Here is a 16,750-nt window from a genome sequence, read left to right on the forward strand (position 1 = left end):
TTTATGACATAGTAACACTAGTTTGGTTTGTGAATCCTGGAGTTGTAAAGTTCTCTGTATTTTTTAAACTTAATCATTAATTCTGATTACTTCCACTGCTTCCTCTAGTCCTTAATAAATAAAAATAGGAACTTATCTTTACATTCTTATAGATGGAACAACTGGATGATTAATAGGAGTTCTAAAGAAGCGATTTGCCAACTTTAAAAAAATCAGCTCATATTAAGAAGTAATAATTTACATTGTAATACACACAGACAGACAATTATCCACACAAAGTCCAGCACACATTTCAGGAATGCTACTTATCTTCAAGTGAACTCTGGTCAGTGAATCAAAACCAACACAAAAGTTGGCTATGCCTCACTGTTACATTAGTTTCATTATCTACTCCACATCTTAAGGTTGATGGGGAATCGGGCATCAAACACAATGCATTTTAGGAACAGAAATTGTTTCAGGTATGGCATATTCAAATCAGACAAATGTAATTTCCACATAGGCCAGTTGGGTAATACAGCAAAAAGCTCTTTCACAAACACATGAATCTCCCTATTCAAAAGGCTTCATAAATTCTTTCAGGGAGACTTAAGGGGAAGCATGTTCACAATAAGTATTGTGGAGGGTTTGGTTCCATAGTAACCAAAGCGCATTCTTGTTTGGAGCTAGATGGAGATAGGCCTGAAGTTCAATTTCAGAACTTGTTAACGTTGTATTTTGAACAAGTTATTTAAACTCAGTTTTGGAGACCTGGTGTTTTGACTTGTTAAAGTAATACACAAATAAAATCTCTGTACTAAACTTGTGAGTATTAAATGAGAACACATACATTAAGGCCCACAAGCGTTTGCCACATAGAAGGCACTCCCTGATGACACTCCAAAATTCGTAGCTATTATTTAGGTTGTGTATCAGATATTTCTTGAGGAAAGCTGAGATTTGGTAAAATAACTGCTATTAGTCAAACCCTATTATGTCTTCAATGCAATTTAATTTTAACTAGCATGGAGTGTCCCAATATCCTAAAAATAGTTAACAGTTGTTAATTTTTCTGGACTACGGATCTGAATTATGAAATAATTTTGTGCTCTCTTCCCAGCTCTCAACACAATCATGGGGAAAAATCTCCTGACAAGAGGAGATTATATTGCTAATGATTTAAACAAAGATGACATACAAAACGCAAGCGCTAACAACTTTTTCTCTTGGGTCATGCATTAAAGGTTACCAGAATTCATTATAATGCCCCGGACATACAGGCTTTTCATGATCTGTTACCGAGTTTTCAGGAGCCCAATCACCTGAAGGTGTTAGGGCGACAGGACCATGCCCTTACGGGATCTCTAGGATGGGGCTGGTCACTTTAGGATTTCTGCCTTTAAAGTCGGGATTCTGTGTGGATGGGGGAGGAGGCCATGTCACATTTTCCCTCCTCCAGGGGTACCACCGGCTGCCAACGCGGCACCTCCCACGTGGCAGGCGCAGACGGAGCCACGCGGGCGAGGGCGCAGGGCGGGGCGGCCGAACGCTCCCCGGCCCCGGCTCCCAGCTCCGGGCCCCAGGCCTCGTCCCCGCCGGCCGGCGACCGCGCGGTCCTCCACCGCCAGGGGGCGCGCGCGGCTTCCCGGCGGCGGGACCCATTGGCCGCGGCGGGGCGGCGTGGGAGGGAGGAGGCCCGAGGGCGAGCTGGCTTCCTCCTGGCCGCTGGCGGGGTGAGGGGAAGCCGGGGCAGTCCGGGAGCAAGCGGAGGCGCGGCGGCGGCTCCTGTCGGCTCCGGCAGGACTGACTGACCGCGGGCGGGCGGCTCGCGCGGCGGAAGGCGCGGGAGGCCGGTGAGGCGCGCGGAGGGGGAGGGGTGGCAAGGGCGCCAGGGCCCAGGGTTGGGAGGGACGGACCCGTGGGAAGCTCGGGGGCCGCATGCCCACCTTGGGTCACTCCCGCCCTCCGTGCATCCCGCAGTCGCCGGCGGGGCGCGGAGCCCGGGCTCGGACCCGAGCGCGGTCGGCCGTGTCGGGCCTGTCCCGCCCGAGCATCCCCGGCCCGAGCCCGGCTCCGCGGAGGGCGGGCGGCGCTGCACCTGGCGGCCCGCGCTCCGTCCGCGCCGCACCTTGGTCAGGACCGCGCCGCAGCTCCGGATGAACGAGCTGGGATGGAGTTGGGTGTGGGGTCTGCACCCCAGGGCCATCTTGACTCCCTTGCAAAGTTTGAGTCTTTGCTAACCTGGAGGTACTTTTTATTTTCACTAACGATGCCCAGTGGTGTTCGGTGTCATTGATGAATGTGCTGGTCACGCTTTTTCTTTCTTTATTAAAGAATTCTTCCTGCTCGTATGTTCTCAGCCCTGTTAAGTGCCTCTGTCCCTAAATAATGAGTGATGGGTTGATTATTTGAGATTGATGTCGCCTGCTTGGTGGGGAGGATGGAGTGTTTGTCACCCTCCACTTAAAAATTTGTTTTCTATGATATAGGCTTACCTAATTGATAGGATCTTTGTTTCGTTTTAGGCAGAAAACTTTGGACACTAAATATCATATGCTTACTATGTCCTAGGCATGGTTACCAAGTGATTTCACGTGTTCATTTATTTGCTTCTCACAACTCAGTGAATAAGTGCTTTTCTCTACTTTCCCAGTTTTACAGATAACAATATGAATTTCTAAAGGTCGATGCTGATAACAGACCTCCAAGACCTCCTCGGAATTGTGATCACCTTGCAGGACTAGTGATACACCAGTGTAACAATGTATTCTTACTCACACAGTGCCTTACAGGGTACAGAGATTTCCATTTAAGTTTGAAAAATAAAAGTTAATTAACTTACCGAATGCCATTCAACAGGAAATTGGCAGTACTGGTAAATCAGCATCAGGTTTTAGTGATACCTTGGACCTGTACCTTTCTGGAGATTGTTAGTCTCTTGAGTTTTCTGACTGTTTACTACTTAAGTAAATTGTTTCGATTTTATACAGGTATTATTAGGAGATTTGTTCACAGATTCTTATGTTTCTCAACTCTTTAAAGACTAACATTTCTTGATAGGAAGAAAGAAAAAGGGTAAAAAAGGCGCATTGTGAAGTTTACTTGTGGCAATGTACAGTATCTTGAGTATGGTGGCAGATACAGGAACCAACACAAGGGATCAGATTACTTAGACCAAAATCACACACAAATGATTACAGTAGCATATTTTGATTTCCTGTTTCTCCTGTAGTAGACCATGGTGAGCCTTGTATGCTAGTGAGAAAGCTATGTGAACATCTTAAGCAGAGTTAGTTCCTACTGACTTTCATTATCAGCTCTTCAAGGCTCTTGTTAAGGTAGTATTATAGTATCAGATATGCTACATAATTAATGGTACCATTCATTACCTGTAGTTAGTGGTCATTAAATGAGTTTCAAAGGACACCAGTCAGTAGAAGTGAATTTCTTTTTTTTTTTTCATTTTTCTTTTATTATTCATATGTGCATACAAGGCTTGGTTCATTTCTCCCCCCTGCCCCCACCCCCTCCCTTACCACCCACTCCGCCCCCTCCCTCACCCCCCCCTCCAATACCCAGCAGAAACTATTTTGCCCTTATTTCTAATTTTGTTGTAGAGAGAGTATAAGCAATAATAGGAAGGAACAAGGGTTTTTGCTGGTTGAGATAAGGATAGCTATACAGGGCATTGACTCACATTGATTTCCTGTGCGTGGGTATTACCTTCTAGGTTAATTCTTTTTGATCTAACCTTTTCTCTAGTACCTGTTCCCCTTTTCCTATTGGCCTCAGTTGCTTTAAGGTATCTGCTTTAGTTTCTCTGCGTTAAGGGCAACAAATGCTAGCTAGTTTTTTAGGTGTCTTACCTATCCTCATCCCTCCCTTGTGTGCTCTCGCTTTTATCATGTGCTCATAGTCCAGTCCCCTTGTTGTGTTTGCCCTTGATCTAATGTCCACATATGAGGGAGAACATACGATTTTTGGTTTTTTGAGCCAGGCTAACCTCACTCAGAATGATGTTCTCCAATTCCATCCATTTACCAGCGAATGATAACATTTCGTTCTTCTTCATGGCTGCATAAAATTCCATTGTGTATAAATACCACATTTTCTTAATCCATTCGTCAGTGGTGGGGCATCTTGGCTGTTTCCATAACTTGGCTATTGTGAATAGTGCCGCAATAAACATGGATGTGCAGGTGCCTCTGGAGTAGGAGTCTTTTGGGTATATCCCCAAGAGTGGTATTGCTGGATCAAATGGTAGATCGATGTTCAGCTTTTTAAGTAGCCTCCAAATTTTTTTCCAGAGTGGTTGTACTAGTCTACATTCCCACCAACAGTGTAAGAGGGTTCCTTTTTCCACGCATCCTCGCCAACACCTGTTGTTGGTGGTGTTGCTGATGATGGCTGTTCTAACAGGGGTGAGGTGGAATCTTAGCGTGGTTTTAATTTGCATTTCCTTTATTGCTAGAGATGGTGAGCATTTTTTCATGTGTTTTCTGGCCATTTGAATTTCTTCTTTTGAGAAAGTTCTGTTTAGTTCACGTGCCCATTTCTTTATTGGTTCATTAGTTTTGGGAGAATTTAGTTTTTTAAGTTCCCTGTATATTCTGGTTATCAGTCCTTTGTGTGAATTTCTAAATTGTTTCATTTGACACCTTTTCAGACACTGTTACATTAAAAGCTTCTTTTCTTTGCAAATGGCTGCTAACCTGTCTTTATTTTTTGAGGTAGAAATAGCATGCCAGTATTGCTTTTCATCCAGGGGTTTTGCAGGTGGAACCAGTTTGTTCCTTCATTTCTGGTGTCAAAGGTTTCGCTGACAGAATTGTGTCTACCTTGGGGCAGTTCAGCACTGCATATTTAAAGGCAGCATACATGGAGTGGCTATGTAGAATTCTTAAGCATTTAGAATAGGAACCTGTAACTGAATTCTTAACCATTTAGAATAGGAACCTGAATGAGGTTACCTGGATAGCTTGTTAACCATGCATTTTAATACTTGCTCCTAGGGTTTCTCATTCTCTACCTCTGTGGTTGGCTCAGAAATTTGTGCTTTAAAAGCTAGTATTTCTGATATCCATGATGAGGGAACTACTGTAGTGAGGGCTTCATGGAATTTGATGTTTCACTGAATCTGTGATACCATAGTTTGTAAAGTTCACCATTTTATAGCCTACTAAGAGAAATGTAGTTATAAGCCTCATTTTAAATCAGACATGTTAATGGGGGGAGTGGTGTGCCTCTTAAAATAATAATAATTGGGTTTTAGTTATTTAAGGAGACAAAGGGCTTCTCCCTATGATAATAAAGAGTTGTTATGAGGCATCAGAAAGTGATAAAAGAATTACATCAACATTCCTTCAGATCTTTTACCATGTAAAAGAATTTATATAAGGTGTCCTTGCTTGACATCTGTTTGTAATGAAGATGGTTTCCATGACTTGGCTTCAAATTGCAACTCAGGTGCATTTCAAGGTGTACTCCAGCTTAGCCCCCCCTATGATTTTTATCTGCATCATTTCCAGCCATTTTCACATTGGTCAGAAGTTCTGAAATCTTATAGTCCACTGAAATATTTTACTTAATGTCACATTGACATCAGGTGTGGCACAATCATTTGCTAGCTAGCTTCTTTATCATCCATTTTCAGTTAGAGAATTTATAGCTGTCATTAATGCCAACTAGCCTATTGTAGTTGTATACAGCAGCCACACACCATCCTTCCTATATTGACTAGTTTTAAGACATAGTGGTAATAAAGTAGATGCCAGTTTGCGTCAGAGAAATCTGATTGCCATCTCAAAAAAAGAAAAGTTGTGGTAGCATTTGGGGCACCAAAAGAATCTGTAGGTTAGAGCAGATCTTCTCCCATTCATGAGAATTCAGTGAAAAGCAACCTTGCCTGCCTATGGTAGAGAATGTTGCTTAGGTTTAGGGAGAGGGAGCAGAACATGGATCCATTTCTTTTCTAATTCCTTAAGCCAAAAACATGGCCAAATGATTGTCAATTAACTGGAATATATCAGAAATTGAATATCTCACATTTCTGGAGGAGAAAATAACCAGGTCTCAGACAATTCACATGACCTCAAAGAGCTGAAATTGTTGACATTGAGATGACTGGTGTTGCAATACTTTTTTCAGAATGTACTGTGTATAGTCTGTCAGGCTTGACCACTTGTCTGCTCTTTGGAGCAAAGGCTTAGTTTGATTCTAGGCTGGGCACTTTTGTGACTGAGTGGTACACCTTTGCTAACTTGTTTTTAAATGGAGGAACAATGGATATGGTATTGTAGCTACATTTTGTTGGTTTTCATTCTTAGAAGAATGAACTTTCATATAAGCTGTTCTACATCTGATAGTTTTCTGAAGTGTTACTCTCTACTCACTGTCAGAAGAACCGAAGCAGAAGCAGGGTGTAAGAGTGCACTGTGGAGGAAAGTTAAATATTTCACATTTGTCCCATCTCTAACATTGGTTAACATTCTAGAAGGATGTTAAAAATACTAAGTCTTTTTCTTTCTTTTTTTTTTTTGGTGGTGGTACTGGGGATTGGATTCAGGGCCTTACACTCACTGCCTTATTGTCACTTGAGCCATGCTCCCAGTCTTTTTGCTTTTAGTTTTTTGAGATAGTGTTTTGCACTTTTGTCCAGGGCTGGCCTCAAACCAAGATCCTCCTACCTGCACTTCCTGAATAGCTGAGATTACAGGAATTTGCCATCACATCAGCCCTCAGTATTGGTCCTCTTTCAAATGTCATTTCAATACCATACTACATGAGAAACAAGATATGTGTTGATTTAGATAACTTAAAAATCCAGGCTCAGCCAGGTGTAGCTGCGTATGCTTGTAATCTCAGCACTCAGGAAGCTGAGGCAGGCAGGTAGTTCAAGACCATTATGGGCCACATAGCAAGACACTATCCACCTCTGTTCCCCCACCCCAAAGAAAATAATCCAGGCATAGGTCATTCATACCCCTCTCTTTCCAAAATTTTCAAAGAATGTAACAAATTTATTTTCTTGATACATTGTTTAAAAATTTTTGGTCTGTTGCTTTTTGGTCTAGCCTATTTGGAACCCATTTTGCAGAAGGAGTGGAAAAAAGAATTTTTTTTTTCCATCTCTTTTTTTCACCCTTAGTCAAAATGCAAGTTTGATTTGGTCCTTTAAAAAACTTAGGATGTTTTAAAATTGTTAGTCATTTAAATTTTTTTTAATCATTATTTTATACTCACTTTTAGAAACTGTGTCTAAATATATTTACTATCTGGCCCTCTTACAGAAAACATTTCCTAGCACTTGCCTGACTTTATTAACACATATGCAATTATTTATTGCAGATCATTTTTTTTCAGTGTCATACATATGTTTGTAAATTTAATAGTTACCCTGGTGATTCTTCTAGTTATAACATTCTTTTGATTTCAGTATTATCTCATTTTCCTGTTCTACTTTAAATGCTCTGAAGATGAAAGTTCTTTTTTTTTAACCTTCTGATGTGGAGGAGGTCTGTCTTAGTCTGGGTTCTCTAATAGAAACGGTCAGTAGTGTATTTTGTATCCCTAAATACATAAATGATATAGATGTACACTTTCCTTATAGATAATAAAACTATATGCATTTCTACAGACATACGATTTGTTATATATAATTTGTTATAGGGAGTTGGCTCATACAGTTATAGAGGCTGGGGAATCTTGGATTTGAGTTGGCAAGGTAACTACCTGGGAGAGCTGATGGTGTGGTTCCAGTCTATGCCTGAAGGCATTCTCTCAGTTTAAAGACAGGCAGAGCTGAATTCTCTCTATGCCAGGGAGAAACCAACTGTTTTTCACTCTATTCTATGATTAGCACCTTTTGACCTCAAAAGGTGTGGGGATTTCTCCTTACTTAGGAACAAGTAATTCTGAAGCAGACACTTCACTGAAGGGTATCCTATAATCCAGTTCAGCTCTGACTCTTACAGATTTGTGGCTAAGTCCCTAAAATCATCCCTTCCACTTCAGATGTCAATTTCAAATCCCAGGATGTTTTACCTGTTCTTCTGCTGAACTGGTTAAAACTGGATTCCCCACAGCTCCCTCCTCAGGTTCAACTAACTTGAGTGGCTCACAGAATTTATGGAAACACTTAAGTATATCACTGTATTATTAGCTATATTACAATGTACACAGATGGAGAGATGCTCAGGTTATGTATGTGGGAAGTGATGTGAGGCTCCCATGCCCTTTCCTGGTCGCCAACCTCCAGGAACCTCTGTGTTCAGCTATCTGGAAATTCTGGACCCTGTCCTTGGAGGTTTCATGGAGACTTCATTACATAGGCATGATTGACAACCATGTCATATTCTGTTGGACAAAAAAGGAATGATCCAACTATAATAGACTAAGTGAGCAAATCCAGTCATCTTTTTGGGCTCTCTGTGCAGCATTCTTCTCTGTAGCTTATAGAGGGAGTGATGTGGGATGGAGGAGGTCTTATGACCAAATTGTCAGTCAACAATGGTCAGAGAGTTTCTTTATGGTCAGTTCCAAGACAGAAGTCTTCTGATTAGGGTTTCTATGACTTGCAGTGGAAAACAGAAATTCTAGTTTTTAAGGTCTGCCTTGGGGAGGCTTTTATCAGCCAGGCACTATGGATGAAAACATAACACACACTCACACACACACATACACAAATATGACATCACACTCCCTTATTCACCCATTCTTTTTTATTTGGGTGTCCTTTGGACTGAAGAGGGCAGTCTGCTTTATTTAGACTGAGATTCAGATGCTTATCATCCAGAAAAACCCTTGCAGCCATACCTAGAATAATGTTTAAATATGCAGGCAGCCTTTGGCCCAGTCAAGTTGACATATAAATTCATCATCTTAGTACCTAAATATGCTCTACATATATTGGTTTGCACTTTGACTTTTTTTTTGAATTCTCTTGAAAAGCCCCAGCCCACTTGAATATTAGAATCATGTGAATTTAGTTGGTTCTGTTAAAGTTGTTATTGACCAGCACTAAACTGAATGATACATTCCATATTTGTGGAATATAACTTGTAGCATTTTCTTCTGGTTTAATTGATTGTTGTTTTTTAGTATTAACTATATCAATGAGTATATTTGTGCACTGCGTTTTCTTGTATCATTTCTGTCTTGAGGTGAGAGGGTTGTGACACAAGCTTAATCATTTTGACAAACTGTCAAATCCCTGGAGTGTCTAGTTGAGCAGAGATTAGCAATTCTCAGAACAATTTTCAAAAGCCAAATTGATTGACATGGCATTTTGTCAACAGATCTCTTTAATAATAGAGTATGTTTGTGAGCAGCTGGGCTGAAAAAGAGGTGGATTTGTTTGTGAGCTTCCTCCCTACCCTTCACAGGACTTAGACAAATCCTTTGACCTCATCTATAGTGCTGCCATAACACCACTGTAGGAGAGGGCTGGTGGGAAGAGTACATGAAAGCAGAATGTGTGTAAATTGCACCATGGTATGTGTATGTTACTTCCTAAGTTTATATTAGCTGGCAAGACATCCCCCTCCTTGTAATTGTTGTCATGGCATAATTTGTTGGTAGAGAATGGTGTTCTTGTAATTTAGAACCACTCCTCCAGGAAAGAATGGAAGTATCATTTGACCTGAGCTTTTATCTTTGTTGTCCTTAAGTCAATGGCTTCTGAGACAATACCTTCTTATTCTCATTGAGGCCTGACTTGTACTTCAGTAACAGAACTTAGTAAATGCACCAAAATAGATAGTCTAAAGGATTTGTTTACATCACAAAACCCTCAGAGAAATCCTTCATGTCACTCTGAGGTCCTAGCTGGGACTCTCCTTAGTCTCATGCTTGCTGTTTGTCCAGCTCAGTGTTTTATTGCACGGGGCTCCGTGCCCTCCACTGTTGACTTTCGGATGATTGTGCCCCTTACATTTAGCAGCCTGCTTTATTTATCTAAAACACTGAGACTTGTTTTGGCCTGTGTTTATATTTTTTGGAGCAAATGTACTTCATAAATGTACTGTCCGAGTTTTAAAAATTTTATTTTTAATGCACTCATACTACCAATATTCTGATTTGGGTGACTCGTAATTTTTATACTTCCACTTTTTAATAAGTGTGTAAGAAAAATAATCCCTTTCACACTGTTGCCTCTGGATTAGAATTTTGAATTTTTACCAGAGACCCTTTTATTCCTTTACTGTTGTGTGTTTTCATACTTGATTGTTAATTGATTTACCAGAAGTTTCCATTAAGTATTTGCTTTTTTGCCCTTAAGATAATTACATATAAAAATTTTGTCTTCAATTGCCTTCATTAGGGTATAAATCAGGAATGATTTGGAATTAGCACATCTAAACATGCTTTTTCTTTTGATTTGCTCTCAAATATATGTCAGTATTCCTTTTTGCTGGTTTATATTTTTGCATCATTAAAGATGCAAGAAAACTAAGCAAATTAATTAAAGATGTGTTACAACTGAGACTTCATTTGATAAGATTTTAATATAGAGATTTTACTAAATATTAATTCTCCAAGAAATTTTAATGGGAGACAGTTGTATCCAGCTAGATAATTGTAATTGCTTACACTGTGATCTTAGTGATCAGTTTAGAAACAGACTTGTTGGGAAGTACAAACAGGTGGCTGGTATGTGAAGCAGTGACTAATTATACAGGTGCATTCTCAGCAGGTAACAAGCCTGAAATAGAACAGTAGGTGTTTGGTGTCCAACTGCTTATCACATTTTCAGAGAAAGAGAATTTCCTATGCCACACTCAGGTACTAGGGATGTGTTGTGAAAGCAGAGTTCAAGTTCACTGAATGCCAAAAGAGGATTTATAACCTGTTGGAGTTTTCATTTGAAAGCTAAGGACTTTTTTCTGCTTTTGTGTGATGGTTTGCAGATACTCTTTATTTCTTGTTTCCTAGTATTTTCCTAGCCTGTGGCTAAGTTTTTTAAATAGACATATAGCATTGACTTTTGCTATTTTGTGGAAGGTGTTTGGCTAACTCACAAAGGAAAATAAATTAATAATGAACAGCTCAGTTAAGTGTTGACTTTTTGCTTTGCTTCAGGGTAGATTGTGTAGAAGAAAAAGAGCCAGCCTGAGAGCCTTGGTCCTTTGGGTGCTATCTGGCCTTTCCCACAGCACCCCCTTCCCCACTTGTTCCAGTGAACAAGAAACTGGGCCCTTTCACTTTTTTTCCATCTTCTTGAGGGTGGATCATTATTTTGATTTGAAGCTCTCTTTCTGTGAATTACTATATCAGACATTGACATTGAAGCATAAGTATTGAAATATGATCTAAAGTTGAGAAATGATGTTCTCCTGATTGATCAGCACTTTATTCTGAATTCTGTCCCTTTGCAATAGGTTGAGTTGATTGGCTGTCCAGCTAAACTTGGGTGTGGCTTTCCTATCAAATTAATTAACTTTTTCATTATTCAGAAAATATCACCTGCCTTGAGTTATTTCTTTGGGGGGAAACACAAATTTTTCCTATTATCTGTTTCTGGAGTATGGTAAAATAGTATCAAAGAACATTTTCTTTGTTTGATGTATAACATTGCTTCTCAGTAATGTTAATTGCTGAAATATTTAAAATTATAGTTCTGTACTTGTGGATATATTATTTTGCAAGTTTATCTCAGACCATGAGGAGAACATTGCTATAAAGGTAAGTAGTTACTGTTAGTGCTTATTATGGTGATACTTGGATCAGTTGGATAAAGTGAGGTGGCATTCCGTGCTGACGTGAGGTGATGCCTAATGAGGCCTAAACTCTTGCCCCATTTCTACAGATAATTTGTTCCACGACTAGGTAAGCAGCTTTAACCTCTTTGGACCAGAGCTGCAAATCTGGAGGGTAAGGCACACATTTCTTCTTGAGATTTTCGGTACAATGGAAAGAGTTAGGGCCAGCGTTGTTTTTTGCATTAAATGTCAATATTGGTAGAATACGTAATACGTAAATGCCATGGCACTTTAAATTAGTTTCACAAATAGTCCAAATTAAACTCTACCTAAGGAAGAATGTTCATTCTAAAATTAATGGTGCTTGCCCTTTCTTTTGATTTTAGGAGCTTATTTAATGAAAAGTACCATCGACCGAGAAACCAAGCATGAGGGTAGCAGGTAAGATATTTAATCCAGTGAAAATAATTTTGCCTTTTGTATAACCTGTTTGTTTACTTCTGTTTCTTCATTTTGAGACAGGGTGTCATTTTGTCATCTGGACTGGCCTGAGACTTTTGATCCTCCTGTCTCAGCCTCCTGAGTAACTGGGGTTATGGGCATGCACCACCATGAATGGTAACCTAAAATAAAAGTATTTAGCTTTTTAATTTTTTTAGGTAGTCAACAATTCACAAATTGGACATTTAGTGTGTATTGTGTAAGTTTTTGTAGATAAATCTTTTGTTGAAATTATACTATTTTAAGTTAATGGTTGTAATGTTTAGTTTTTACATATTATATTTGTTTGCCTTATATTACATATAAAATGCCATATAAAGAACGATTTTGGCAATGTAAGGTGACTGATTTTTGGTTTTGCTAAGTTGTAGTCTTTTGAGGAAAATGAGTTCTCAAGTTTAAAAGTTTAAATGTCTCTTAAGTGAAAAATAATATACATACTTTATGGGAGTCAATAGAATATGCATTTTTGATCAGTATTTGTCCAAGCTCAGTCTGTAAAAATGAGGAACATTAATCTGTTCTTGAAGCAGCATGTTAAAAAAATTGAAAGACATCACTAGATATTCACAGTATTAAAGTTGTTATCTTTAAAATTATGAAAAGATGGATCCATACTTAACTGGATGGCCTCTTCCTACCTGAGAGTAAAAATACGTGTATTTCCCCCAAACATTGCCTCCAGCCAAAGCCCTAGAAGAAATGTACATTTTACCAAGGAATTTCTACTGTGTGCCTAACATAGGAGAGAACTCGTAATTTCTCAAAATCAGGATAATTGGTTTTTCTCTTAATTATCATCATCGCACCAGAAAATGAAGTATTTTCTTACAGAAGCCTCTCAGAAATGCCTAGGCAGGTGAATGAGCAAGTCTTCATGCTTCCTCATGAGACACAGTTGATTAAACGTCGTGGTTATTTAACATAACCAAAGGTTGTTAAAAGAAATGTTTTTGTAGAAATTTGAAAAACTGGATGAAATTATAGAACATTCTTTTTAGTAGTTGTATAATTGTTGAAGAAAAATATTTCCAGATATCAAGCAAGAGCTTATTTGTGGTTTTAAAATATGTTGCAGTGCCTTTTTCCCCCATGATCTTTGAGTATAGCAGGACTATTTATTTTTGTGTGTCTCCAGATGATATTAAAATGCATTGCTTAATTAGGCGCCGCAACTTGACATAAAGCAAGGTTCTCTTTTGAACATAATTCTAAATTCATTTTAATTGAAATTAATTTTACCATATAGTCCATTTCTCTGATTCTGATAATTAATGCCTAGGATAATTGATGAGTAATTATTCAGAGTGCTTATTTTATGTTTGGCAGCATTCCTAGCATAGGTCTTAGGGGAATTTCGTTTCATGAACAAATAGGGAAGATTAGCTATTAGTTTATAATTTTTAACCAATAATCTCTTCTAATTATAAAAAAGACTATTTGGTTGCTTTGAAATAATGGATAGCCATTATTCTTATATCTGAAATTTCTACTTTTTGGTTTGTGAGAAAGTAGGCACACTCAAAGTAGTGCAGTCCACGTCTAGAAGAAGGAGGGAATCTCATGGAACATTGAGAATTAGAGTGGTGGTGTGATAAACCCTCCGAGTCCAGGATGGTCAGGTCAACTGAAGAGGACACTTTGTGCAACAGGAGTGCCCTAACTCTACCATTATGGAGAATGCCAGTTTCTCTAATAACTTTCCTCTCCCTTAGAGCTTTTATTTTTTCCTTATTCTAGTCCAGAATAAGTGACTAGGTCATGGCTTAAGAATCATTACTAACACTGACTAGTTAATGTGACCTTAGGCAAGTGATTTGAAATTTTAACCTCATTTTCCTCATTTTTAAAATGAAAATTCTACATTGAAAAGTTGTGCAGATAGAGGTTATGTTTATAAAGCATTTAGTTCTTTAGTTGGTAAGTAGTATATGTGAGTATATCTTTTAAATATATATTTATATATGTGTATCGCTTTTTTTAGTGCAGGCTCATATTTAGCTTTATATAACATTTAGTCTAGAACCTTCAGGGTATAAACTTGATGTTTTAATATTTTTAATATTTTTGTGTTAAACAATGCAAGTTTCATATATCTGCTTTACAGGACAGAAAGGTAAAAGTTATCTCTGATTGCATGCCCATTATTGCTAGAAAAATAAGATCAAGTAAGTCTGTTATGTAGTATATGTAATCTTCAGGTTATTGGTCCCAGTCTTTAAATGCTCAAGGAAGAATATGCCACCTGTTATCATTCATCTGTTTGGTAAACAGCTGTCAAGAGTGTTACTCAGCTTGGGAGATGGGAGTGGAATTTTGCTCTTGTGCTCTAAAACCGTCAGCAGCTAGTTTTTGCTCTTAAAAGCAGGAAACAGGCTTTGGAGAAGAGGCCTGGATAATGAATCAGTAGTCAGACTTCCTTATTACCACTTCATATTATATCACTAGGGTGTTTCTTTTTTTGTTTTGTTTCATTTTTAAGGCTCTACTTTTCAGAGCAGTTTTAGGTTCACAGCAAAATTGAGGCAGGTTCAGACCCTGCCCCTCCGTGCAGAGACATTAGTAAGTAGAGTGTCTCTAAATAGCAGTGAGTAGGCTCAGAGCTGTCGTTCAGCATCAGCACCCTTCCCAAGCATTGCCATTCATTCCTTTCCTTCCCCTCTAAAGGTGCAGTCAATTCTCTTTAGGTTTATGAAATCAGAATGAACATTTCTTTTTTATTCCTCCTTACCCAATAAATTGAGCTTGATATTTTTTCGGAAGATTGTGTAATTGGTTTTAGGATGGAGGACTGTACAAACTGCTAAGCTTTACTAGAATGCTGGGGTCCTGGTCCCTGTGCTGCTACTAATTACCTGTAATTGTGGGCCATTAACTCATCTGTGGGCCTTTTTTCTGTAAGGATAGTGAGATGACTGGTGGTTCTGTCAACCTCCTTTGTAGCTATACAAATGAAACCTAAACCAGTAGTGGGAGAAGGGAATAGAGATTGTGTAGACACATGGGAATATTGTTGATGAATAAGCTAATGGCACATTTCTGAAACCCAAAGGTTAAGTGGAAGATTTTTCTTTGCTCTCATTTTCTGTTTCCTTTCCTATCTTGCACTTTGCCATTTTCTTTCCCAGATTGGTTAGCTATGGAGAAAAGGATAAGAGATGATTTCATATTAAGCAGTAATGTCACTAATGACTATTTGTAAGGCACTCAAACATAATTAAACATATAAAGGTTTTTTAAAAAGATGAGTCTGCCCTTATGGAGCTTACCTTAAAGCCATATAGGAAACATATGTGATAGATACCAAGTTATGTCCTCCAGGAGCCTGCCTTAAGCTAGGCTCACTGTGCTGCCAGAGGTTAAGTAGCTTCAGCAGATGTGTTGGTGATAGGACAAATAAACCCGTTACACTTCACTTGAGAGCACTTCGCTTAGAGGATGTTCTGGTTTTGATATTTTCACAAGGTCCTTTGTTCTTGTTACATCTCTGGAATGCCTCTTCCAATGAACTTGATGATGGTTTTCCATTAGCTGAGACACCCTTGTTTGTTTAACTAGTTAGTGACTGCTGGTAAGTAATTTTTTTGCATGTAAAACTAGGCAGGTGTCTCAAATAGTCTTGTGTCTGGATTGTTAGTCAATGTGAGAATTCTTTAATTAGGAAAATCCCTTATCATAAAATTATGATCCGGTAGATAAAAAGTAGAAATCTACTAATCTTAAAAAGTTTTATAAACTTAACATTTTTTCATAAAAATGTATAACAGAAGTTATGCTGGCTTATAAACTCATGCTGAATTATTTCTACCTTTTATCTAGGAGCTGCAAAGTTGGTGGTAGCTGTGGCAGTATTTTTACTGACATTTTATGTTATTTCTCAAGTATTTGAAATAAAAATGGATGCAAGTTTAGGAAATCTATTTGGTAAGTTTCTTTCTTTTTCCTTTTGTAAACCTTATTTCTAGTGTGGCTGTCTAAATTTTACCACTTTATAACATTGATTCATTGCTATTAGTCTGTCTTGAAAAGAAATTATTGTGTCAGTAAATGTCCTTCTTTAGAATATTCTGAAAATATATTATAAAGGGTCTTAGAATTAAGTCAGTATAAAGCAATGAATCTTCTATTGAACATTTTGAGCATAATTAGTGATTCTGTTTTATACATGCTGACAATTAATCGTGGCTTTTAAGTGAACATCCTAATAGATAGAATGACCCTAAGTTTAAATTATTTCTGTATTTGAGTTGGCTGCTAGTAAACTTGGACCAAATCTAGCCCTCAGTTACCAAGTGACTGGGAATCATAATAATGCATTTTAGATACTGCCATTCATCTGATGTTCCTTCTGTGGATTTTCCTTTTACCCATTTATTTACTGTTTCTGTATTATAAATGTACCAGTATAAAGTCCTTTAACTCAGGTTTTTTTTTTTTTTTTTCTTTTTGTAGTGCTGGGGATCAAACCCAGTCTTGTACATGCTAAACAAGTGGTTTACGACTGAGCTACATTCACTGCCACCCCCAGTCTTTAATTTAGTTTTTTTTTTTTAACAAAATCCTTAAATTGA

General features: G+C 38.5%; 1 protein-coding gene across 2 annotated transcripts in view; it reads left to right on the plus strand.

The window, feature by feature from the left end:
* The first annotated feature begins 1,659 nt into the window (after window positions 1-1,659).
* Window positions 1,660-16,750, plus strand: part of Fam3c (FAM3 metabolism regulating signaling molecule C) — a 38,082-nt gene continuing 22,991 nt past the window's right edge. The window contains exons 1-3 of one of the 2 annotated variants that reach the window (XM_020162417.2): window positions 1,660-1,832; window positions 12,065-12,119; window positions 15,999-16,103. In XM_020162417.2, the coding sequence (XP_020018006.1) occupies window positions 12,107-12,119; window positions 15,999-16,103 (118 nt within the window). In that variant the 5' untranslated portion in view covers window positions 1,660-1,832; window positions 12,065-12,106. Of the gene's footprint in view, window positions 1,833-12,064; window positions 12,120-12,200; window positions 12,297-15,998; window positions 16,104-16,750 lie in introns of those variants that run through there. The other variant, XM_074064393.1, reaches the window with a different exon arrangement.

This window comes from Castor canadensis, chromosome 2 (assembly GCF_047511655.1).
Source record: "Castor canadensis chromosome 2, mCasCan1.hap1v2, whole genome shotgun sequence".
NCBI lineage: Eukaryota > Metazoa > Chordata > Mammalia > Rodentia > Castoridae > Castor > Castor canadensis.